This window comes from Diabrotica virgifera, chromosome 6, assembly GCF_917563875.1.
Source record: "Diabrotica virgifera virgifera chromosome 6, PGI_DIABVI_V3a".
NCBI lineage: Eukaryota > Metazoa > Arthropoda > Insecta > Coleoptera > Chrysomelidae > Diabrotica > Diabrotica virgifera.
In genome coordinates, this window is record NC_065448.1 from 237,332,428 (window position 1) to 237,358,882 (window position 26,455).

General features: G+C 32.6%; 1 protein-coding gene across 3 annotated transcripts in view; it reads right to left on the reverse strand.

Annotated features, from left to right (window-relative positions):
* Positions 1 to 1,001: 1,001 nt before the first annotated feature.
* LOC126887347 (ATP-binding cassette sub-family C member 4-like) overlaps positions 1,002 to 26,455 on the reverse strand; it is an 85,514-nt gene continuing 60,060 nt past the window's right edge. For 2 of the 3 annotated variants that reach the window (XM_050654799.1, XM_050654798.1), the window contains 6 exons: positions 23,942 to 24,048; positions 13,990 to 14,116; positions 10,634 to 10,938; positions 9,264 to 9,509; positions 1,877 to 2,037; positions 1,002 to 1,368 (listed from right to left, as the gene is read on the reverse strand). In XM_050654799.1, the coding sequence (XP_050510756.1) occupies positions 1,107 to 1,368; positions 1,877 to 2,037; positions 9,264 to 9,509; positions 10,634 to 10,938; positions 13,990 to 14,116; positions 23,942 to 24,048 (1,208 nt within the window). In that variant the 3' untranslated portion in view covers positions 1,002 to 1,106. Of the gene's footprint in view, positions 1,369 to 1,876; positions 2,038 to 9,263; positions 9,510 to 10,633; positions 10,939 to 13,989; positions 14,117 to 23,941; positions 24,049 to 26,455 lie in introns of those variants that run through there. The other variant, XM_050654800.1, reaches the window with a different exon arrangement.

Here is a 26,455-nt window from a genome sequence, read left to right on the forward strand (position 1 = left end):
ATTTGTCAACCCCTTCCATTTCCCCCATCCCTTATTTTTAAATAGGGAATAGGGGTCGTGTGCGACCTAATTTGAAAGGTTATTTAATTCTCTATTCAGCAATATTAACATTGACATAATTGTTTATACAGGGTGTCCAAGAAAAATTATTTTGAATTAAATTAATTGACACAAAAAGAAGGATGTATGCAATTTAGTTAACTCAAAATACATTCTACTTGTGAAAGAAAACAGAAAAATGTTTATTTGACAAATAAATATTGTTTTTCGCTTAAATTCAATATTCAACCTACCAAGAGGCAGATGGATGGCAGCTTGAACATTGAAATTAAGCGAAAAACAATGTTTATTTATCAAAAAACATTTTTTTCTGTTTTGTGACAGCGGTAGAATGTATTTTGAATTAAATAAATTACATACATTCTTCGTTTTGTGTCAATTAATTTAATTAAAATATTTTTTTCTTCGACACCCTGTATAAATAATTATATTAATGTTTATATTACTGAATAGAGAATTGAATAACCTTTTAAATTAGCTAGCACACGACCCCTATTCCCTATTTAAAAATAAGGGGTGGGGAAGTGGAAGGGAGGGGGTTGACAAATGTATGTACCGTAAAAATGTGTCCCCTTAGATCAAAAATCGACCTATTTCGTCATTTCCTTAAAATCCAATAAATACTGTCAAATATCGAGGTGGACTGTTTTCTTTGGCCCACTCTGTATATATACATAGATTAAAAGTGTTTGGCTTCGTAACATCGAAAGTGAACCCCCTAGTTTAATTGTCTCAATGACTACACCATCTTCTCCTGGAACTCTATTATTTTTGATATTTTTGGGGGCATGTTGAATTCCCTCCCGTGATACATCTGGTGTATACTTCATTCTGTACCTTTTGTATTGGTTATTCGATAAGTTTTGGAATAAGTTGACTTTAAAATAATATTTCAATTATGTTTTAATAAAAAACCTTCTTAAGAAGTTAAAAAAAACACATTGTATTAATTTAATTATATTCACGTAGATCTTAAGAAAATTACATATGAACTGGTCCTGCTTTCACTTGTTACCACCTTTTGTATTTGATACAGAACTGAATGCTTAGGAATGATGTTGTGTAAAGTGCTTATACGCCATGTCTTCCAAATGGGCTGCGGTCGCATCTCCAGTTTGCTGCACTAGATCATAGAATTTTCCACGCTTAAGTATAAGTCGATATGGATGATCACATTCCACTAAATATCCGTTGTCCATAAGTAATACTTTATCGGTCTGCATGATTGTTTGTAGCCGATGGGCTATGGTAATAAGGGTAAAGTTGGCAAACCTCATCTTGAGAGTGCGCTGAATTAGTTCATCGGTTCTAAAAAAAAATAGATAAACATATCATTTTTGAAAGTTTTTGGTCATCTAAATGTGGATTAGTATAAATATCGAGGCATCACACTATATAGCTACGGAAAGCTCGAAACAGAAGTGGAAGGTCAAGTGAATAGAGAAAACCGAGCCGCAGGTTACCCGAATGAAACAATATGGAGAAATAAATATGTCTGAAAAGAAATGAAAGGCAGAATTTATAAAATAGTCATCAGATCAATAATGACATACGTGATAGAAACACGACCTGACACAGAGAGAACAAAAAGATTGCTACAAACAGCAGATACTAAAAACCCTTCGAAAAATCGGTGGTAAGACACTATGGAACACAGTTAGAAGTACAAATATACGAAAAAGAACATTGTCATGTCACACAAAAAGAAGATGAATTATGGATTTTTAAGCAGCTTCTAATATCTCATTCACGGTGAATTTATAGCACCGACTTTCTCTCTCTCCCCCCCCTCTCTGTCTCTCTCTCTCTCTCTTACCTTTGATCTACGTTAGCTGTAGCTTCATCTAATATTGCTAGCTCATTTTTTCTTAGTATTGCTCTGGCCAAACATATTAGTTGTTTCTCTCCTGTACTAAAATTGTTTCCACCTGACGTCACCACTGAGTCCAAGGATGTTATGCAGTCCTTTAATTCTACCTTAAAAAAATTGATTATTTCAAATGGGAGTTCTTTGTCACTAGTTTGTGTAATTTTAAACAAAAGTTAAGTTTTGGGCAACGGTCATATTTAGCGTTTTTCTTGTAGTTAGACCTTATGTCAAAAAATGCTAAGTAAATTACATAAGAGTATCAGTCATTGTCTTATACGTTTAGTATCTTACAATACATCTAGTTCAGAATTTTTTTCTTGTCATTAGAAAACAACTAGATAACTTAGCAAGAGAAAAGAAAATTAAGAGAATATACCGATTTTATACCAATAACTCACAAAAAAAGAATGTGTGTGTACTTTGTACGCACGTAAGAAGTTATACTTCTATTCATGGACGTATAAACACATTCTGTGTTTATACGTCCATGCTTCTATTATATGATTTCTTAAAAATAAATATACTTTAAACAGTTTGTTTTAATTTTTTTTAAACACCAAACTAATTTTGTGCTTACCGCTTTCAAAAAAATAAAAAAAAGTATAGGATTGCTCCGGATTCGAACTCAAGACCTCTCGATCTCTGGCCGAATGCTATACGCTCTGAGCTTCGCTGGTGGCGCTCCTAGCGGATTACTAATTAAACTTTCACCGGTAATTTTTAAAGGACCAGGCAACACTCCTTATGGAAAAGTGGTCCCGGTCAAATTTGATGAAAGTTTGGTCAATGATACTTCTTGAAGTGTAGATTAAAAAAGTCCATGGCACCTGGGTCTGAATAACTACTATTCTCGAGTTACAGCCTTCTGAAGTTATTGGATTCGAGTGCTCGTTTACGTTAAGTGCACTAATTTACGTCAAGGTAACGAAAATATTTATTATTAGAAGAACAGAAACTCATGTTCTCCATACATACTTGCGTGTTGTATATGAATTCGTGGTCAAAAATAGTTGGATCGTATTTTAGTCTTCAGAAAACCTCCGAAAAGTCTTCAGAAAACTAAAGAAGTGCGGTATAAAAGGTGCTGCTAGATCGATATAAGCATTATCATGTTTTCATGAATGCTTCTCAGTTATGGAATACCAGCAAAACTACAGTTCCGCCTTATCTTTAGAAAACTACTGAACAGTGGCGGATCTAGGGGGGATGTGGGTAATTCCACTCGTAACATGTTCCAGAATAATTAAAGAAAAAATTGTTGAAACATAAAAAATACATTAGTTGACATGAAACTTGTGCCGCATATCAGATATAAGACAGGTAGGGAACATGGACTTGATTTCAATACAAAAAAAAACAAAGTAAATGGTAGTTTGTAAATGCTAAATATTAATTACAATTGTCTATGGAAAAATCGGGTTTAAATCATCTTCGACTATTCGTATGTTAACATTTTGCTGATTTCGGTTAGATGCATCATACGTCGTGTTAACTAACAACCTATCAGGATACTTAACATTGGGTTGATGTTTTGAAAAGCATAAAAACCATAACACACTGGTGATATGAGCACAAGTACCTACAGTTCTCGCACCAGATTGACAGGTACAGTAGTACCCGTTAATCGGTTCTTCTACAGGCTCATCTTCATCATTATCTTCATCAACCGTATAGGAAATGAATACTTTTTGTTTTGTAGCTTGCCGAAACCTAGAAAATATTCGAACTCTTATGAATCCCGGTTCATCCATATTCTCATCAATTTGAAACTCTTCCTCATTTTCTCTTATTATTTTATCTTGTATTTAAGATGGTGCCAGTTTAATTTGATATATCCCAATCGTAAGGTCTTTTAGGTAGTCTAAGTCGAAAACAGGAAAGTTAGCAAAATCATGATTATGAAGCCTTCTCCATTGACCATTTCTTCTATATGATTATACCTAAGTATGAATATTATAGTTGTTATAAAAATAACGCTACAAAATTATTCTCCATAATATTTTGTATTAAAAAGCTCATCATCATTGGCTGTAGAACCCCTGGTGGACCTCGGTCTCTTCGAGAATCAGCTTCCATTCCATTCTATCCTCCGCCTTGGTTTTCCAATTTCGTACTCTTAACACCCGTAACTCATCATATCTGGTCCTTAAATCGTACTCTGGGCCATGGGCGCCCATACCCATGGGCAGGGAGCCGTAACCCCCCTGGCTTTTCGGGTGCTTTGAATTATATATGGTTATTCAAAGTATACAAAATATAATGTGCAACATCTTCACGTTTGCCACCCCCCTAAAAATTTTTATATGGGCGCCCGTGCTCTGGGCTTACGTCTTTTCGTCACACTATCCGCTCTTTGGTTATAAATGTGTTTTGATGGCTCCATCTCGTCCATTTTCGTTAAATAAAGTTATTTCATTAAATCTGGAACATGTTACCGGTGGAATTACCCCTATCCCCCCTGGATCCGCTACTGTTCAGTAGTTTTCTAAAGATAAAATTTCTTACTTTGGATACTTTCACAATTATCGTGTAGATGGCGCTAAGATTTTTATATTAAATTATAATTACATATTACGGAACATTAAAAAAACTTAAATTCAGTATTTAAAACGTAAGTATATTTAAGGTAAAAATATATACCACAGCTTTGACCACCTAATATTTTTTATAATTAATGTTTTTAATTTTAATTTTAAATTAATCACTTTGACATTTATGTCAAATTTCCGGTAAACGTTTACAGACTTGCCACTACTTGCGCTCGAGAATTTGTAAATATCCCCTCTACGTACGAGCTCACAGCGTATACAAACACGCTACGAGGACTGTGTCTGTATCGGTTCGGGCGTACCTAATGACAATTCACGGTATCAAACAAGCAAGGTGAAGTATAATAAATATACAATGAAATATTTTAATAATACTCATCTTACTCCTGAGGAAGACAAATCCAAAGACACGAAAATTATAATAAATATATTTACTAAAAACACTAATATATTCTTTTCACACCTTTTCTTGCACTGATATATTTATACATAACTTGAAACGCCATACTGTCTGTGTGCGCATGCGCGCATTATTATGAAATTTTACTCTCAATCGCGCCTAAAGGAGTATAACTTCAAAAAATTGAGAACACTAGCTAAATAAAAAATCAAATCTCAATATCAATACGGAAAAGAGATTTGGGAAAGAATTTTCCAAGAAAAAGAAAGGAGACAAATTAGAAAAGTAGGATTTCAGAGCAGATTAAGAAAAATAATATGAAAAAAGAAATACCGTTTCAGTATGCTTAAATAATGCTCTTAATCCGGTATAGTATAAAAAAAAAAGTTTATATGCTAACTTTACCCAGTACCGGCGCTAGGTTATCAGATGCCCGCCTGCAAAACTAGCAGAGGCGTCCCCCCCTCCCACACATATATACTTATACAATCGCAGCCTCGGGGGATATGTGTGTTCTAATAGAACATTGGATATGTCTAAAAATCAAACTGGTCGCACTCCGTAATGGAATGATACCTATCTGACCCCCAAGCTATACCACCACCCCTCCCCATCGCAGCACATAACGAGTGAGGAGGCTTTGTACTGAACGTTAACTTGGATGCCCAGGATCATGGGACATCCTCTGTGTTACTTTATGTGGTTAAGCCACCTGATTTTAGGGATAGCTAGAACTTCTTTTCTCCCTATTAATGACTTGACTGGACTTGTGTCCTACAAATGTGTGTCCCACACTGTGTGTGTCTCGATGTCTGGACTGTGTGTGCTCGGTCACTCAACCGTCGAATTGGCAAAATAAATTTTGTTCTCCTCGACGGCTGAGCGCCCGAAAGGTGTGGCCATTGAGCTCACGTTTATCGGTACGTCATTTTGATGCTCAACTTCCGCGAGTATGGTCCATTTGACCTACCTGAAGGGTATTTAGTGTCTAAAAGGCGACTGTTTGCTGTTGTGATGTAAATGGTTTAAAAAATTATTCTCCTTGTTTTAACCATCATCATTGGGCAAAACAACATCACTTTTAACTTTTTTCAGAAACTGCCTAAGAGAACCAGATTGCTTTTTGCAATTTCTTCTTTTTCGGCTTGTGTTTTTATATTTTGCTCCCCAGATAACTTTTTTGGATTCCATTTTTATTTAGTCAACGAAAAAAAAATAATTTACTTATTTTAAATTATTTTTAAAAAGTAAAAATAATAATTTCTCAAAATTACGCCCCTGCAGTAATAATAGTATTGAATACTTAACACTGACACTTAACACTGATAATGTTCATTTTAGTGCGCAGTAAATTGACAAACTATTATGTATTTCTATTCACATAGAATACCTAATACTAAATTGAAAGAGCTTTGAACTAAATTTTATGCACACTGTTTATTTTAAATATTATGCTTATATGGGATTAATACTTAACTCGATAAATTATTAGTAGGTAATACATAATATGTACTTCAATTAGACGGGCCCCAAGAAAACTGTTTCAGAACCTTGTTTATTTTACTACAAATCAAACATTTTCTCTCGTAACTGCTGATCTGATACAAAATTTATAAACATTTGAATAAAATAAACAAAGCGTGAGTAATAAGTGTGGTATAGTTATTTGCAAGTTATTTGGTTTTTTGAAATATAATATCTTTGACGGCTGTGCTTTGACCAATAAAATATATTACTATTTACATGGTAGTCTATGGTTGTATATTTTTTGTATATTTACCTGTGTGATATGCAAAAATAACAGACACACATTAGTATTATAAGGAATTTAAATCACATTTAAAAAATTAATTTCTCTATTTTAGTATTTTTGACAACAGGAAAAAGCTCATTTTGGCGCCCCCCAAACAAGGGCGCCCGCCTGCAATGCATCCCTTGCAGGCCCGTTATCGCCGGCTCTGACTTTACCTTCTTTATACTTATATGTTTATTTATTTTATTTTTAACCTGTGTTTTACTGGGTCTGTTGTCATGAAAGAAATACCCGTCACACCGTTATCCAAGAACATTCAAAAGCCATCCCTAAGTTAATGACATATGGCAATGTCATTGTTACCTATTTTCCATACCAGTGAGAATTTTACTACATGTAATTTTGCCGTGAAAAAAAAAACAGAAAGAGTAGGGATAGCCTTAAAATATTTGCGCCTACGCTCTTAAATATCCTGTCATTAGAAACTTATTCTATATAGGGGAGTGCAATTAGAACGAAAACATGCATTGTTTCGGAATAATTCAAACAAGCTTATATTTTTTTAAAACTTTTTTTGTTAATTTATATACATGTTAAAGTAAAAAGTTCTACTCGAAGATTTGGCCGCTAATTGTTTATTAATTGTTTAAACAATAACAATTGTTTTGTATAAATAATTTTAAAAATATCATTGAATTCATCATTTTACTTTGATCAAATATGTTTCTATTTTGTTTCTGGTTATGCTGAATCCGAATATGGCATTATAATTTGAAAATTCTTATACAGGAGCTTTTATAGGGTATGTCTGTGTAGCTAGGAACCATATGGGAAACTTTTTTTATTGTCAATTTTAAGAAAAAAGTTATTTTTATAAAATACTTTGGATAGTCAAAAATCTAAAACTCAACCACCAGATATCAAATTTTATCAATTTTATACGAGTTATGTCAAAAATATGAATTTCTTTAAAGAGCAAAGTACCTTTTTATTCCAGAATATTAAAAAATGCTATTATGAAAAGTTGTTTGAAATTAAAAACTACGTTTTAATATACAATTACATTATTCTAATCGAAATAAAATTTTCGATTTTTTCTCAAATTACGGATAACCATCATCATTTTATTACAATTATTTATAGTACTATGTACTAATTTTATTATCAATTTTACGAAAAAAACTTATTCTTCATAAAATGCTCTACCTGGTCTAAAATATATGATACAATCGTCAGATATCAAATTTTTTCAATTTTATACGAGGTATGTAAAAAATATGAATTTTTCTTAAGTGCCTTTTTATTTACAATATTTGAATTAGAAGGACGTAGTTGAATACTGAAACATATTTTTTAATTCCAAACAACTTTTCTTTATAACAATTTTCGATATTGTGAAATATAAAGGTACTTTACTCTTGAGTGAAATTCATATTTTTTGACATACCTCGTATAAAATTAATAAAAATTTTTATTTGATGGTTGCATTTTACATTATATACGATGCAGAGTATTTTATAAAGAATAACTTTTTTTCGTAAGACTGATAATAAAAAAGTTATCAACAGGTTCCAAGTTACGCAGACATACTGTATAAGAGCTAAAAAAAAATTTTTTTTGTTGAACATTTATTATTATTGAAGCTTATTATTAATTGTATTTTAGATAAGTTTTACAGAAAAAAGTTTTGATCACTTTGCATAAACATTTTGTTAGCTGGTAATTTTCGGTTTTTGTATTACAATTTTGTTATCTTTCTTAATTTTCTCAAAAAGAAATAGCTTATTTAATTTCTAAAGAAAAATAGTTTAGTGCATTTTAAAGACTACATCCTAAGCTTTAAAAAGCACCTATAAAACTGTAATAGATCTGTTGAAAATTGAGTAATACTGTCTTAAAATGGTGTTAATTCTGTAAAACTATAAAGTTTTCAAAAATTACATTTTTTGAGACGTCGTATCATTTGAATTAAATTTTTGAGATTTTTTTTGAATGAAACATCGTTTAGTAAGATGATTGAAAGGTAAGTTGTGCAGAATTGAGGGTTTTATAAGAAAAATTGTATTAGTTACACATTTTTAAATCATTTTTAAACAAAATTCATGTAAGTCTCACTTTCAGCCCACACCGTACTTATGCCCATACATTTTGTTTCTTTTTATTATAACTCTAAGATAGCTTAATTATTCTTCTTTCATGTTCAATTTTGTAAAATTTCATTTGATCGATTAGTTAAAGAATTACATTAACATAACTCAACCGTGCACTTCGCCGTACGCTAGTTTACAGTGCGCCAATGTTTGTGAGAAGGATGACTTTAGCGTTATAAATAAAAAATTATAGAAGTTACAGATTTAATTTTAGAAAAAATTTTATATAAGGTTTTTTTTGTAAAATTTTCTGAATTTTTCATTGGCTAAGTCAGTTTTTTTCCAAAATTTATATTTTCGGAGGTATTTAAAAAACATCTATTTTCGCAGTTCATTTGTTTAATAAAAATTGAAGCACCCACTTCTCGAGTAGAACTTTTTGATATGTTGTTTATTAAACATTTCTTAATGAAATTACAAAAAGTTCTATCTTGTTTGATTTTTTCCGAAGTGAAAATCTATATGCACTCCCCTAATATACCTGTTTAATGACTGTCCATAAATTATCATCTGTGAACTCCCCAAACGGATCTAAATTATACCTCACAGTATTGGTAAATAAAACAGGATCCTGTGGTATTATTGATACCCGTTTTCTTAATATTTCCAATGGCATCGTCTTTGTATCCACTCCATTGATTTGTACTGAGCCACTAAATTCGGAAAGTCGAAGTAGAACGTTAATCAAAGAAGATTTGCCAGCTCCTGTCCTTCCAACAACTCCCACCTAAAACAGTAGATTTTTTTTTGTAAGTTACTAGCAAATACGAAGTATGTATATTGGATATAAATTTATTCTAAACTGTCTTTTCTTAAAAAAAATCACAAAATCGAAATACAAAATTTATGAGCATATTTAAAACGGAAAGAAATAACGAGAATCTCCTCATAAACGGAAGCAATGTCGAACTAGTAGACCAATATGTAGTCTTGGAACAATGATCAACTCCACAAATGATTACCCTCAGGAAATTAAAATTAGAATAGAAAAGTCTAGAGCTAATTTTAACAAAATGAAAAAGTGCTCTAAAGAAACTCTATAAACATTTTGGATATATCCCGTATGCACACCAATGGTGAATATAAAATTCTTAATTGTATGCCAAAAAATGCGAAATAACTTTAAAACTCTATAAACATTTTAGATATACCTATCCCGTATGCACGCCAATGGTGAATATAAAATTCTTAATTGTATGCCAAAAAATGCGAAATAACTTCCTCTTAAAATCCACCAAATTTCATTTGCATATCACAAACCGTTTCAGAGCAATAAATAAATCGTCAGTTTGTAAGAACAATTTCAACACCCCCTATCTCGGAAACGAAGCATTTGCGGGCATACGTTTATAAAACAAACTGTCATTATTTTATCATGCAGAATTACCCCTTAAAGTTTGCCGTACTTATTTAAAAGCACCCTGTATTGACGAAAAACAGGGGTAGTTATTAAAGTGCCTAACTTTTTTACTATCCAACATAGGCGAATGAATAAAAAAACAGAATGTTAAGAAAACCTGAGGCTACAGTTGGGTTTTAATTTCAGTATTTTATAAAAGCTAGAACATTCCACAGGGTGTTTCAAAGTTTGAGAAAAAAACACAGTTTGATTCGTACACTCTGTATATAATGACAATGTACCTGTCTAGCAACAATATTATTACAGCGATAAAGAATAAGGCTATAACGTATTAAAAAATTACTTAAATCGGACATCAGGTTTAGGAAATACAAGATATTAAAAATGACACATTTTTTGGGGTGCCCGTTTTTTGTGCCGGTGAGTGTATATACAATATTTTATTTTTATAACTAACACTTCACTGAACACAAACATAATTTATTGCTTACCTTCTCTCCTGAAGCTATACTAACATTTATGCCGTTTAAAACTAAAGATCCTTTGTTGTAAAACATCGACACATTTTTAAATACAACCTCAGCTCCGGAATAACCCGGTTGAAAGTTATATACACCATTTTTTTTGGTTTCAGAAAATTCTTCAGGTTCAATTTTACTAAATTCTATCATTCTTTCTATACTCATGAGATACTGTACGAAGTCCAAGGACTTTTGTGTAGCAAACTGAAGGGCACCCATTAGCTGAAATACTTGTAAAATGGCCAGACCTGCGACACCTGGAGTAATTTTGTGATCTGAAATTAAAAAGAATTTGAAATTGTATAAAATTTTCTATTTTTTTTTAATTCAAATATCAAAGTTAGAAAAAAGTAACCTTTTAAATTTGTTCAAATTAATTCTCGCACTAGTCTTTTGTGATTGTTCTGATTAGAAAGATAGAAAAAACAGCCACAATGAAAGTAAAACATTTAAAGGAGAGGTAAAACAACATAAAAAGGCATTCAATTTCACGGAAAAAAGAAAAATGAGCTGAATATGTTCAAAAACTCCTGAAAATCCAAATTTCACTAAAGAAACCGCTGAAAACCATGAACATGGTGGAAACAACGAAAAATGAGTATCACACGGATGAATTAAAAATACTCCCACCAAACCTAGAGGAAATTAGAAATGCTATTTCTAATAAGTATATAAAAACACTTAAAAATGATAAATCCCCTTTTTTGATCGGGAGAATATTGATGCCGAGTTCATTAAAAAACGCGGTCATCAACTTATAAGTAAAATCCATCAATTAATAGTAAAGGCCTGGCTAATCGCTAGGGAAAAATACACAAGAAAAAAGAATGGAATCATGTATGAACTATAGAGGAACTTCACGAATCAATTCTACGTTTAAAATATTGACTTCGGTATTACTAAAAAGATCTACCTACCGAAGAAATAGTTGGTGATTACAAATAATGTGCTTTCAGGCCTGGAAGATCGACTATTGATCAAATATTTTTTTCTTCTTTTTGGTCTTTGGAAACTGCGCCTATTTAGCCAGCAAAACTTCTTCAAATCAAATCCAATCGAACAATCAAGGGTAGGGAAGGGGAAAAAAACTTTTAGCACCCATGTCGTTCAGGGTGACTAATCACAGACTAATTAGGGATACGGGGTATTATTAATTTACACGATTAATTTTATGATCTAAAGTTTCAATTTACACGACTTAACATAATCTAGAAGAATCCTAAAGATTGACGGTTTGTTCAAAGCTAGTAAGATCACATCAGATTATACAGGGTGAGTCATGAGGAACTGTACTCCTACCTCGTATAGAGACCCCTATGGGGATTAACAAATAACCATTAAAAAGTGTCTGCTCCCATTGTTTAATAATATACAGGGCGAGTTTCGCATTTTGACAGAAATTTGTATTAGTCATAATTTTTGAACGGTCAGATCGATGTGTCTCTTATTTTGGTCTATCGTTACACTCTTACCACCTAATCAACTGATTTATTCAAACTAAAAAAAATCAGGTCCGGCTTTAAAAAATTAGTTTGTTTGGGTCTTAGAAAAAATTTCACCCTGTATACGCTTTTTGAAAACTCTAATATGAATTTTACAAATTAGACAAATAGGCAATTAAAATGGCATATTTATTTTTTCCCCACACGATTACTTAATTTTTTATTAAAAAATCAAATTTGTCAAAATCGAAGTTTTACCATAAAAAAAAATTAAACAACGTTTTTCTTAAAATTAAAAGTTTCACCATTTTTTTTTTCTATAACACGTCTAGATCTAAAACTCCCCACAACACTTCTCTTTGGACTCCATAGTTTACCATAGACGTGATCAAATAGATAAATTTTAAATTTTTTCACTTAATTTTTGTTATTAATCTTTGCAACTCACGAATCTGCACCTATTATTTTTAAAAATTCATAACTTTTACGAGAAGAAGACTGAAAGTCTACAACAATTTTCGTAGTCTTCACAATGGTAAGAGATATGTGCTGTAAAAATTTCAGAAAAAAAATATTAAAATTGGACAGAGTTGTAGCGAGTTAAACCGTGATTTTATTTTTTTTTTCATTTTTAGGTTAAAATTCCAATTTTGACAAATTTGATTTTTTAATAAAAAATTAAGTAATCGCGTGGGGAAAAAATAAATATGCCATTTTAATTGCCTATTTGTCTAATTTGTAAAATTCGTATTAGAGTTTTCAAAAAGCGTATACAGAGTGACATTTTTTCTAAGGCCCAAACGAACTAATTTTTTAAAGCCGTACCTGATTTTTTTCTAATTTGAATAAATCAGTTGATTGGGTGGTAACATAAATTAAATATTTGTTTAAAAAAATTAATTTTTTTAATAAAAGTTAATTTTTTTAAATCTATGGTTCACTTTACCAAACTTTTAATTGATAGTCAAATTTGATTTTTTTATAAAAAATTAAGTAATGGTGTGGGGAAAAATAAATATGCCATTTTAACTGCCTATTTGTCTAATTTGTAAAATTCATATTAGAGTTTTCAAAAAGCGTATACAGGGTGAAATTTTTTCTAAGACCCAAACGAACTAATTTTTTAAAGCTGGACCTGATTTTTTTTTAGTTTGAAAAAATCAGTTGATTAGGTGGTAATAACGATTGACCAAAATAAGAGACACATCGATCTGACCGTTCAAAAATTATGACGAATACAAATTTCTGTCAAAATGCGAAACTCGCCCTGTATATTATTAAACAATGGGAGCAGACACTTTTTATTGGTCATTTGTTATTCCCCATAGGAGCCTCTGTACAAGGTAGGAGTATGTACAGTTCCTCATGACTCACCCTGTATGGGGGATAAACGTTTTCTTGCAATAGCTGCATATTCAATTCAATTGATTTCTTTTTGTCACATATTTGTCACATGCAAAAATATATATGATCCAAGTCACTTATTGTATTGCAATTTTCGCACAAATCCGACTGTATTACATTGATTTTATATAGATGTGCAGGATAATAGGCATGCCCAAATTTTAGTCGAGAGATAGTAACAATAACGTGTCTTGAAAAATCTAAATTTTTATGCCAATAAACTGTCGGGATTTTTGACAAATATCAAATTGTTACTATCAGAGAGATGCTTAAAAAGTAACTATTGGAAGTATAATCAAGATGCACATTACTTAAACACCTAATGAAGTCAAAACTTCTCTCACGAGGTGCAAAAATCCAGACAAATAAGACTATACTACGACAAGCAGTCATGTATAGAAGCGAAACATGGATGCTAACAAAAATAGAAGTAAATAAATTGCTAGCGTGGGAACGTAAAATCCTTATTTAATTACTTACCATATTCGTTGAGAAGAATAAGTGCAAATATCACTCCAAATAAAAAGAATGCACAAACTGTATCCACAATTACAGAAAATGCAGCGCCACATAGAACATTTAAACGAAGAACACTTGTGTGGTTATTCTAAAACAAATAGGTTTTGATCTATAAATTTTTATACCTGTTAAAATACATATTTTAACCGGCTGGCATACAAAATAATGATTTTGGACGCTCCCTCGTACAACAACCCCAAGTTACTTAAGCCACAGACTCTACCAGCGTGAATAAGAACTATATTTTTGCGGGAAGTGTTCCTTCCTTTCGATAAGGGTTGCTTTCCTTCACTTCAGTCTACAATCTTGACAACACGTCTACTTCTCATCTACGCTTTTCCGCGTCGTCCACGTGGAAAATTTACCGGCTTTACTAAGCAAAAAAGACTATCGTATATGTAAACAGTGCGTGCGTGTGTGTTTTTAAATAGTTCCCGTATATTTCCTTTCATGCGCCTAGCAGCGGCTTTACAAAAATATGTGGCCAGATACAAGACCAAAGAACCAGAAGAAAATACAAACAGGGGCAAAGTATATTTATTCATCGAAAAGCATCGTCACTGATGTTCTATCCGGCTCGAAGGACCACACTAATTACTATGTTGAAAGTCTTCTTCTTAAAGTTCCATCTTCTATCGAAGGTTGGAAATCATCATGGCAATGCGGACCCTGTTGACTGCCGCTCTAAATAGCTCTACACTACTGCATTCGAACCATTCCCGTAAGTTTTTAAGCCAGGATGTTCTTCGTCTTCCCACATTTCGCTTTCCTCGGATTTTGCCTTGAATAATAAGTTGTAATAATGAGTATTTTTGCCCTCTCATCACATGTCCCAAGTACTCAAGTTTTCGTCTTTTGATAGTTAGTATTATTTCCGGTTGATTTCCTATCCTTCTAGTTACTTCCACGTTCGACATTCTTTGAATCCATGATATTCGTAGTATTCTTCTGTAACACCAAAATTCAAAGGGGCCAACTTATTCAAATGGACTTGTTTTAATGTCCACGCTTCCAAGCCATAAAGAAGAGTAGAGAACACGTAACATCGAAGCATCCTTAGGCGTAGTTCTAAACCTTATAACCCTTTTAAGTTTAATGAATTGTGCACGTGCTATTTCAATACGTGTCTTAATTTCTTTGGTTTGGTCTACATTTGATGTTATCCATGTTCCTAAGTATTTGCAGTTATCCACACTCTCAATTACAGTATATTCAATAGTTAATTGGATATTTGCGTATGCTGATTTAGCTATGATCATGCATTTAGTTTTCTTTAAATTTATCTTCAGTCCGTACTCATGACATTGTTGTTATCCGTAATTATTACTGTATCGTCTGCAAAACGTAAGTTGTTCAAAACTTCTCCATTGATAGACATACCTTCTATTGAATCTGAGAGCGCTTCTTGAAATACCGCTTCACTGTAGAAATTGAAAAGTAGTGGAGACAGCACGCAACCCTGACGGACTCCTCTTTGTATTTTGATGTCTTGGGTGTCCTGGATGTCAACTCTTACCTTGGCAGTTTGATTCCAATATATATTAGATATAATTTTCATACCACGACTGTCAATATTTTTGCTTTTTAATATATCTACAAGCTTTTTATGTTGAAGTTTATCAAATGCCTTTTCAAAGTCTACAAAACATAAGTACGAATGTCCATGCATCTCTAGGCCAGCACATTCAAGCCAAACAAAGCATCTCGTGTGCTCATACCATTCCTAAAGCCACATTGTGTGTCACTGATTTCCTATTCGAGAGTTTTAACAATTCTGCTGTGTAGTCTTTTCAAAAATGTTTTAATTGTGTGACTAATTAAAGATATTGTTCTGTGATCCGAGCAGGTTGTTGCACTTGGCTTTTTGGGAATTGCTACAAAGGTCGATTGCAGCCATTGTCTGGAGATTGTGGCAGTCTGATATATTAGATTAAAGAGTTCAACCATTACATCAATACCATCTTCATCAATAAGTTTTAATAATTCGATGGGCACATCATCTGGTCCAGTAGCTTTACCCTCTTTCGTGTTTTTAATGGCATAGATGACTTCTCTTAATATTGTTGGTCCGGTATCCTCTTTGATTTCTAATGACAGTTCTCCTCTTTCATCATTAAATAGTTGTTGGATGTAATTGGTCTAGTGACACAATCTCTCCTTTACATCAGTAATAATATCCCCTTTATATCATTTTTAAGGGTACTCGTTCTTGTGCTTTTTCTAGAACCTGTCATTTCTTTGATTTTTTTGTGTAAATTAAAGCTGTTATACTTTTTATCCAGGTCTTCTATTTCTTTGCATCTGTCGGAGAGCCACCTCTCTTTTGCCTCTCGAATTTTCTTTCTGATGTTTCTCTGAATTTCTTTGTATTTATTCGGTCTTTTGTTTTATGTTTACTTCGTTCTTCCATAAGTTCAAGAATTTCTGCTGTCATCCAAGGTTTTGTTGTTTCTCCAAGTGGTTTGAGGGGTTCTTTTCCAACTGACACTAAGGCATGTTGAATTTTTCCCCATTTTTGGTCAACAGTCAGAGTTTCAGCACTATCTTCTTTAACTTTCCTTAAGTTCTCGTTTGAAATGTTGAAATACCACACAATTAATTAGAGAGAATAATGAAATTAGTCTCGGACAAGTATTTCTTAGGCTTAACTGGTTCACTTAAAAAAAAAAGGATAGTTTGTAGACGCGCGCAATATGCAATAAGCGTAGTCTTTTTCTCCCGGTTAAAGTTTGTACACGTTGAATGATAAGTACTGGTAGAAAAAAAACTCACCCTGTTCTGTATTTTCTTCTGGGATCTTTGGTCTTCTACCTGGCCAGATATTCTTGTGAAGCTGCTACTAGGCGCATGAAAGAAAATATGCGGGAACTATTTAAAAACACACACAAGCACTGTTTACATATGGGTCAATTTCAAAAAAAGATGAAAACCTACAATTTTATGCCTGTAATTAGTTTTTTTTAATGTTTATGCTTATATTTATTTTTAAACTATGTATTTATCGTTAATCTAAATGTACAAACTACAATTTGCAAAATAAATATTATCATAAAATTTTAAGAAAAAATAAAGAGAAAAAAAAACATTACCATGTCCCGGTCGTGTGATAGATTTGTAGTAAACAGCTGATACAGCATGATTAAAAGTTTTATTTCAATAAACAATTAGTATAGCTCAATGCTTTTATACATAAAACAACCTTTTTTGATATTTAACATCATTCAAACTTTTGGTCTTCCCATTTTATATTTGGTTTTATATTGTAACCAAGAGATATGCTCATTACCGTGTCACCAACATTTTATTATGATCTGGCAATATCTAAAACTATTTGGTTAACCTTCACCGGGTGGAACTACTCCCCCACCAACACTTATGAACCCAGAAAAGGAAATTCTCCAGGCAGTTGCTAATTAGATGCGAAATAGGTGAGTCATTCGACTATTTGATGAAGTGTAACCAGTTTGACGACATTACCGTGACCTTCAGATATTTTTGTGCTGTTGCAAACGAAGTTTTGTAAATACCTTGATTATTTGGAGCTATTTTACTGCAAGGTAGGATTAATTTGACTTTTGTATTATTGTACAATACTTAAACAATATTTGATATTTTGCTCATTACCATGTCAGAAATGCTTGACATTACCATGCCTTTTAAATGACATGGTAATGTTGTTATGACACGGTAATGTTTAAGGTAGTCATTATAACGACTAAATCATCGTCGTGGATGGGAAGAGAGCTAACCCACATTTGCATAAAGATGAACTAACTACAGTGTCGCAATCAAAAAGAAAGATTTCATATTGCAGTGAAGAGATCTAAGTGAATATGTAACTTACTCACTTAGATTTCTTTACTACAATATGAAATATTTCTTTCTTATTGCGATACTGTAATTAGCTCATCTTTATTATGCAAATGTGGGTATAGACATTTTATTTATTTCAGATGACCAAGCAAACCGCCGAACAATCTAGGAAAGATATGTTGAGTAAGAAAAAAGAAAGAGAACGTGCAAGAAGACAGAAAATTAAGAACAATCCGGAAGAATATGAAAAGCAAAGACAGAAAGAAAAGGAGCGTTACCAGAAAAGGAAAAGCGAAGGCAAAATTAAACTTATTGGCGATTTAAGTGACAGAGATAAAAGAAAAAAACGAAAAACATGGATACATCATAATAGAATATACAGGAAAAAAAAGAAAGTTAACTGATATTGAGAACGAAGCTCTTTGTAATACTCCTACACCATCAGTGGTTGACATTTTTGAAGACCAAATTGTAGAGAATGCTTTGCCACAAACTGAAATTAATTTGAGAAGGAAAATATCCCGTCTAAAGATGAGGGTACACCGGGAAAGACTTCGACAAAAGCAAGAAATAGAAAGGCTTAAAAATGAGAATAGGAAGCTAAGATCCAGGGCATTGAAAGAAAAAATTGCAGCACAATATAGAAGTCCCAATGACAAAACGAATACGGAAGAATGTCCTTGCCAGATTTGACTCCCAATACAAAAATCAACGTTACTCTTGAAAAGGCTGGAGTTGTAGTTCCCAACAGTGTCAAAAAGGAGTTAGTTTTTGGAGAGTGTCTAAAGCAGCAGTTAAATGCAAATTTCAAGAGTATTAAAGGTCATCGTTCAAAACAAGTATTTGCTGAAGTAGTGGGAGGAGGCATTCTTAAAAAATATGGAGTAACATGTAAGCTTAATATGTCGCAATATCTAAGCACGTCATTGCCAAGCCGCAAAAAAAAGAGAACTGATGTAAAGATAAATTCTGTGAAAAGAGATGTTATACAATTTTTCGAAAATGATGATAACAGTCGTCTGTGTGCGGGAAAGAAAGAGTGTATTACATACAAAAAAGTTAAAAAGCAAAAACGCTATATGAATTACTCACTTAAGTCTTTGCATCAGAAATATTTAAAAGAAAAAGGATGTAAAATATCTTACACTACATTTTGCCGTCTTAGACCCTTTTGGGTAGTGGTACCAAGACTTGGCTCCCGGGACACTTGCTTATGCATAACGCATGAAAATTTTCGTTTGATCGTTTCCAGATTACACTTTGAAAAAATTATAAATTTGAAAACTCCCGAGGAAGTTATTAGTGCTGTTACGTGTACCCCCCATAATGAAGAATGTTTAAGTCGACAATGTAAAACTTGCAAGGAAATTCAAGTTCCAGTTAATGAATTTAATGCCAACAGCCAATGTCAATATCAGAAGTGGTGTACTAAAAAAGAATCCCGAGTTAGTAGTAAGACTGGTAAGACGATTATTGTGCAGATAACTTTGAAAGAAGATATTACAATATCTCACTACAATCTTGTCCAGGAGGTGTTCTTGCTTCTTCCAAAATACATGCTACACGTCAGAAATATCTACCATCAGCACAGAACATTATCAACAATCAAAAAGTCACTTAATGAGTCCGAATTGCTTCTTCATATTGACTTTTCGGAAAACTATTCATGCAAATACTCCTCCGAAGCACAGTCGGTTCATTTTGGCGCATCAAGGCAGCAAATTACATTGCATACAGGTGTTGCTTACAGCAAGGATCGGGTAAGCTCATTTTGCACTATATCTCCGAGTCTTAGGCATGATGCCAAAGCAATTGCTGCTCACTTGATTCCGATTTTAGAACGTTTTTCTACGCCTTTGATAAATACCATATATTTTCTTTCGGATAGCCCTAGTACACAATACCGCAACAGGACGATGTTTAATATCATTGGGTATTATTTGCCAACCAAATTTAGAAATATAAACAAGATTTCTTGGTCATACAGTGAGGCTGGGCATGGGAAAGGTGCCCCGGACGGAATTGGGGCAACTTTAAAACGTACAGCGGACCGATTGGTAGCGGAAAATACAGACATACCCTGTTACGAAAAATTTGTGAACGTAGTTAAGAAAAATGTATCTAACATACATATTAATACAGTGAGCGATTTGGATATACAAACCGTAGATAACGAAATGACCGAAAGTTTTGGCACGTTTAAAGGTACAATGCTAGTGCATAATGTAACATGGTGCACATTAAAGGAAGAACTACACTTTAACACATTGACTTGTTTATCTTGCGATATTGGCAAATCTTGTACCCATTACGACCTTGGACATATAAAATTACAAATTGATCCATTGGAGCATCAACATATTGAAGAAATTAATGAAGCAACCAATACTGAAATTACCGAGAGTTCCATACCAGACGATAAATTTTTAAGCGTCACTTATAAACCTGATCCTGATATTCCTGAAGAGGACAAAGATAATCAATCACACATTAAACCTAATGAATGGGTGGCTGTTCTGTTTAATGATTTCTGGTATCCGGGAGTAGTTTTATCTCTGAAGCGTAAGTGTTTGGAAATTCAATTTATGGACAGAAAAGATGGGGATTTTTTTTGGCCAAAAAAGCGTGACATCCAATTTATTCCATGTACTGAAATTTTGTGTAAACTGTCCAAGCCACCTGTGCAACGCTCTGCCCGACTATTTGTTGTTCCGGAGTCTAAAATTATAGACGAATTGGTTTAATTTTATTCTACATATTTAGTGTGTTTCATGTGCTTTTTATAATTCATTTAATTTTCGTTATTCGTTAATTATTTATAGTGCGTTTTATAATTTTTATTTTTAAGTATTTGATTGAATTATGATTTTTAGTTTTTTTTTGTATAAATAAACAGCACACTTGTGTTGATATGTTTGTAGTTTTTGTGACTTAGTGAAAAAAATACTGCTAATAATATTGAAAAACAAAAATCAGTTCTTAAAGGGCAAAGAATTGCACATTTCCAAATTTTATTATCTTTGGACATTACCATGACACCAATTTAACATTACCATGTCATCTGTACATTACCGTGTTTGACAAATCTCATTACCGTGTCATTTTTTAATTTTTTTTTGAAAAATATGAGGGGTACATAATTTTTTTTTAATAATTTTAATATAATTTGTATATTTGCACCAAAATAAATTATAAAAGTAATTTATTTGTAAACTTTCCAATATAATACTCAGTTTTCGTTATTTTTTGAGAATGACCCATATACGATAGTCTTTTTGGCTTAGTAAAGCCGGTAAATTTTCCACATGGACGACTCGGAAACCACAGATGAAAAGTAGACTTGTTGTCTCGTCAAGATTGGAGACGGAAGTGAAAGAAACCCTTATCGGAAGGAAGGAACACTTCCCGCAAAAAAATAGTTCTTATTCACGTCGGTAGGGTCTGTGGCTTAAGTAACTTGGCCTTGTTGTACGAGGGAGCGTCCGAAATTATTATTTTGGACGCCGGTTAAAATATGTACCTATTTTAACAATAGCTTTGATAAAAAAACTGAAAACACGTGGTTTTAATGTATTCTTAAAATATTTTCCAAAAATGTATCGGATCATACCAAACATGAACTGAACCCCCTGGGAGAGGTTACTTTTATTCGAGACATTTTTTCAATTTATTGACAGATGGCGCAAAAAACTATTTATTGTGATACGAAACCAAAATAAAAGAACATGTGCTTAATATTTTTAAAAAATCTATCAAATAACACCAAACACGAGCTGAATATCTCCGCTGTTTTTTAAATTTTCGACAAAAATCTTAGACAATAAAGTGTCGTAAATCAAAATTTTTGTAGGAAAATTGTTTTTAGTTGTTATTTTCTTTTAACAAATATTTTTCTTTTGTTCTCCCCTAAAATTTTAATATTTTGACTACGGTTTAGAACGGTATGTGCGATATCTAGAATAACACTAATCTATAATTTCTCTAGTATAAATCCATATTCAATTAGTATAACTGATCTACATCTGTATATAATTTGAAACTTAACCAACTATTAAAACTTCTAAATGCTGGTCCTTTAAAACTAATTTAGAAACACCAGACCCTTTCCCACAATTCAGATTCGAAATCCTGACCACTTAGTGCATAGACCCTTTATATCTAAACTATTTACGGATCCTCTTGAAGATACTTCCAATACAATTGTATGCTTAACTTGAAAGGATCATTTTGCGTCCCTTCAATGAAAGCGACGGAATATTAATGCAAATATTGAATATTATTTTGATGCAGACACGTAGGTATTAATCCTCAAAGATTTTTTAATGTGTTCACTTCTTTTTTAACTATAAAACACACACTAGAGAAACACACACTTGAAACCGAAAGATAAAAACTCCTTTATTGCAGGATAAATTAATAAAGGACAAATGCAGGACATGTCTAAAAGATTGGGAACCTATTTTAAGGAATCTTTTATTTTTATATACCTAGTCTGTATTAAGGCTACATCAAACTTTCTTCTTACAATATTCATCGTCATCCAGCCTTAAAAGTCCACTGCTGAACATAGGCCTCTTCCTCGTGTTTTCAACCCCCCGTCCCTCTTGCGCCGTTCATATTGTGACACAATTATGTCACCTTACTGTTTTCAGCTCCCGGACTAACAGGCGCCGAAAGTGTTTACCAGGAACCTTTTTTTTATACAATGATGTGGTCGATTGATTTATGAGGGACACTAATTTAAAGAAAGATCTTGACAGTTGTTTTATACCTTTTTCTAATAATTGTTCTTTTGTTATTGTACTAGAAAATTAGATTTTACGTGCTTTAAGTTATTATGTAAATACTCGTTTATTCTGGATCATTCTTTTACATTCGAGATGATTAAGCATTGTATAAATAAGAGGGATTTGGAAATGAGCGGTAAGTTGTGAATTTGAATACGTCGGTGTACGTGATATGTATTGAACGCGATATTTTTGAACTTGTAATTATGTAAATAAATTAATAGATTTGGTGTAATACATAAATTAGATATCGTAGTTTGTAAAATAAAAGATATAAATTCAGTGTTTTTCATTTGTTTAGAAGTAAGTTATTAAAAATAAATAAAGTCAACTAAAATCAAACTTAGTGTCTAAAACATAAATAATAAAATAGTAAAGTCAACCGCGTAAAGTCAGTTTTGTAACAATATCAAGTTTTTATTTAGCCTTTGTAACAATGGGCCTCTCAGCGGATTACCGGCAAGGTACCGAGTGCGCATCGATTCCAACACTCTACCACTAGACTCCCTCCACTACCGATGGATGCCAGGTGATGGGCTGTCGAAATGGTATTTAAGAAGAGAGCCGAGGAAAAGCAGTCAGTCTTGACGCGTTAAGCTCTAGTTTCCCAGGCTAACTAGTGTACTGAACTGGAAAGCCAATCTGGGCGAAGGAACTCCGTAGTGAAGAAGCGCTTCACTCATAATTTAACAAAATCCGTGTAACCGTGTGGTGAACGGTTGCTTTTATCTCCGGCCTGGAGTCGTAAGGGTATCTGTGTGTGTAGTCGTTGATTCTAGGTTGCCTGTATGGTTATACCGGACTGAGGTGTAACATTTGCTAGATTGTGTGCGTATAAAGTGGCTGTGAGTCCGTGCGTGATTGCGTGATTGAAATAGGAGAGTGAGAAAGAGGACCAAAGTAACAGATGTCATAGAAAACATTGTACAAGCCAAATGGAGATGAGCTAGACATGTAGCATGTTTAACAAGAGATTGAGGAATGATGATGATGATGATGATGATGATGATGATGATGATGATGATGATGATGATGATAATGAATAAGAAACATTGTGATAAAAGATGTGAAGTTAAACTTTAAGATCCTTTTGATACTTAACAAAGACTAAAACAAGAGGATCCCCTGGATACAACTCTCTTCAATATAGCCACGGTAACGAGATAGAAATCCTGGCAAGATTCAGGCACCTATTAAGAAGAATATACTGCTTTATTTAGAATTCATTTTCACTTCGCAGATCGTTCTCACAATACAAATTAACACTAAAATTAAAGCTTATATTAAAATGTATACAAAGAAAACATACCTACCAATAATATAATAAATTCTTTTTGTAGTTTTTCTTGATTTTTGGTTGCTCTTATTGTAGTTATTCCACTTAAAGTGTTGTTAATGTAAGTATATATTGGAGATTTGGCTAAAAAATCAATGGCATAAGTTATGTTACTTATATTGCTAATGGATCGAAAAAATTGATGGGTTGATTTTTACATCAAACACAAAAAATATAAGTAATAAGAATACAAAAGCAATAACGAGGATGCTCTAAATGGAAGGAATATTAAATGAATGGATACATATGCATATGTTGAAAAAATGTTTAACTCAGAATCCAAATCAGAAAATGCTAGTAGGGGAGTGCAATTAGAACGAAAACATGCATTGTTTCGGAAAAATTCAAACAAGCTTATATTTTTCTAAAACTTTTTTTGTTAGTTTATATAAATGTTAAAGTAAAAAGTTCTACTAGCAGATTTGGCCGCTAATTGTTTATTAATTGTTTAAACAATAACAATTGTTTTGTATAAATAATTTTAAAAATATCGATAAATTCATTATTTTACTTTGATCAAATATGTCTCTATTTTGTTTTTGATTATGCTGAATTCGAATATGGCATTGCAATTTGAAAATTCTTATACAGAAGCTCTTATACAGTGGTGTGTCTGCTTAGCTAGGAACCACATGGAAAACTTTTCGTTTATAAATTTGCAAAAGTCTGTGTGTTATTGCGTTGCCGCTCCTGCAATACTTAGAGCAGGTGTATCGATGGATTCTTATGTAGTTTTGCCTTCTGAATCCAAATCTGAAAACGGCATTTCGATATATCTAACCGTCTTCGAGATAATCGACCTCAAAGTCTAAAATGTGACGTCACAATCCGGTTATCTCCTACAGACGCACTAAACGTCAGCTCAAATGGTTGATTAGGAAGTAGGCTACTTTTTTTTTAAATCTCGATTTGCCAAGCATAGGTTATTTACAATTGAGTTTGACACTTCGTGAATGTCAAACTAAATTTTAAATTAAGTATTAATAAAACATCAATGACATTTGATAGTGAATTTAATTATTATATAAAATAAATAAGATGTTCAAAAATACAATTTGAGTATAAATATTTTAAAAGCAATAATTTATTAACAGTTTTAAAAAGGTTTATACCAGTATAAATATGGTCTCCCCTTTATGATAAATGGACTGTTCCATTTGCTATAAAATTAAAATATTATGTATACCTAGTCGTTCCCTAAACTCGACACAACTGGATAGTGATTGTAGAAGGTAATTTTTTTGTTTTTTGAGAATTTTGCCTAAATTGGCAAAATTACTAATTATTTAGTAATAATTATTAACTATTTAGAAATTATTTTTTTGTCGAATTGGCAAAATTATTGACTAAAATCACTAGCCAGTATTGTGTCTGTACATCCTTCTAATGGAAAAAAATATTTGAAGATTTTTCTGAAATTATGGATACCAAGAACATTTTTATTTATAACTCTTTTATTTTTAATTTGACAAATAAAAGTTATTCTTCATAAAAAGCTCTTCTTGTTCTAAGATTTCTGATGCAACCGTGTCCCAAAAGTAGGGGAACGGTCGAATACTTCGCGAACTAAACATCGGATGGAAAAACTGAAAAATACGTGTTCAATCATTTTCAAAAATCTATCCAATGACACCAAACACCAACTCCCACTACACCCCGTGGAGGTGGGGTGGAGGGTAACTTTAAAATCTTAAATGGAAGCCCCTAGTTTTTCTTGCAGATTTGCATTCGTTACGTAAAAGTAAGCAACTTTTATGCAAGACATTTTTTCGAACTGTGGATAGATGGCGCTATAATTGGGAAAAACGATTTATCCTGATACCATAGGTAAATTATAGAAAGGTCTAATATCTCGAGAAATACACTTCCAAAGAAGAAACCAAAAAACAGGTTTTTAATATTTTTTGAAAACCTATCGATAAACACTAAACATGACCCTCCAACCCACCCCCTGGAGGTGGGGTGGGGGGTAACTATAAAATCTTAAATAGCAACCCCCACTTTTTATTGCAGATTCGAATGCGTCATGAAAAACTAAGCAACATTTATTCGAAACATTTTTTAAAAATGCTGATAGATGGCGCTAATAAATCGTATTTTTCCAATTAAAGCGCCATCTATCAACAATTCTAAAAAATGTTTCGAATAAATGTTGCTTAGTTTTTCATGACAAATCCGAATCTGTAATAAAAAGTGGGGGTTGCTATTTAATATTTTAAAGTTACCCCCCACCCCACCTCCAGGGGGGTGGGTTGGAGGGTCATGTTTAGTGTTATTCGATAGATTTTCGAAAAGTATTAAAAAAATTTGTTTGGTTTCTCATTTGGAAGTGTATTTCTCGAGATATTAGACCGTTTCTATAATTTACCCATGGTATCAGGATAAATCGTTTTTCCCAATTATAGCGCCATCTATCCACAGTTTGAAAAAATGTCTTGAATAAAAGTTGCTTACTTTTACGTAACGAATCCAAATTTGTAAGAAAATCTAG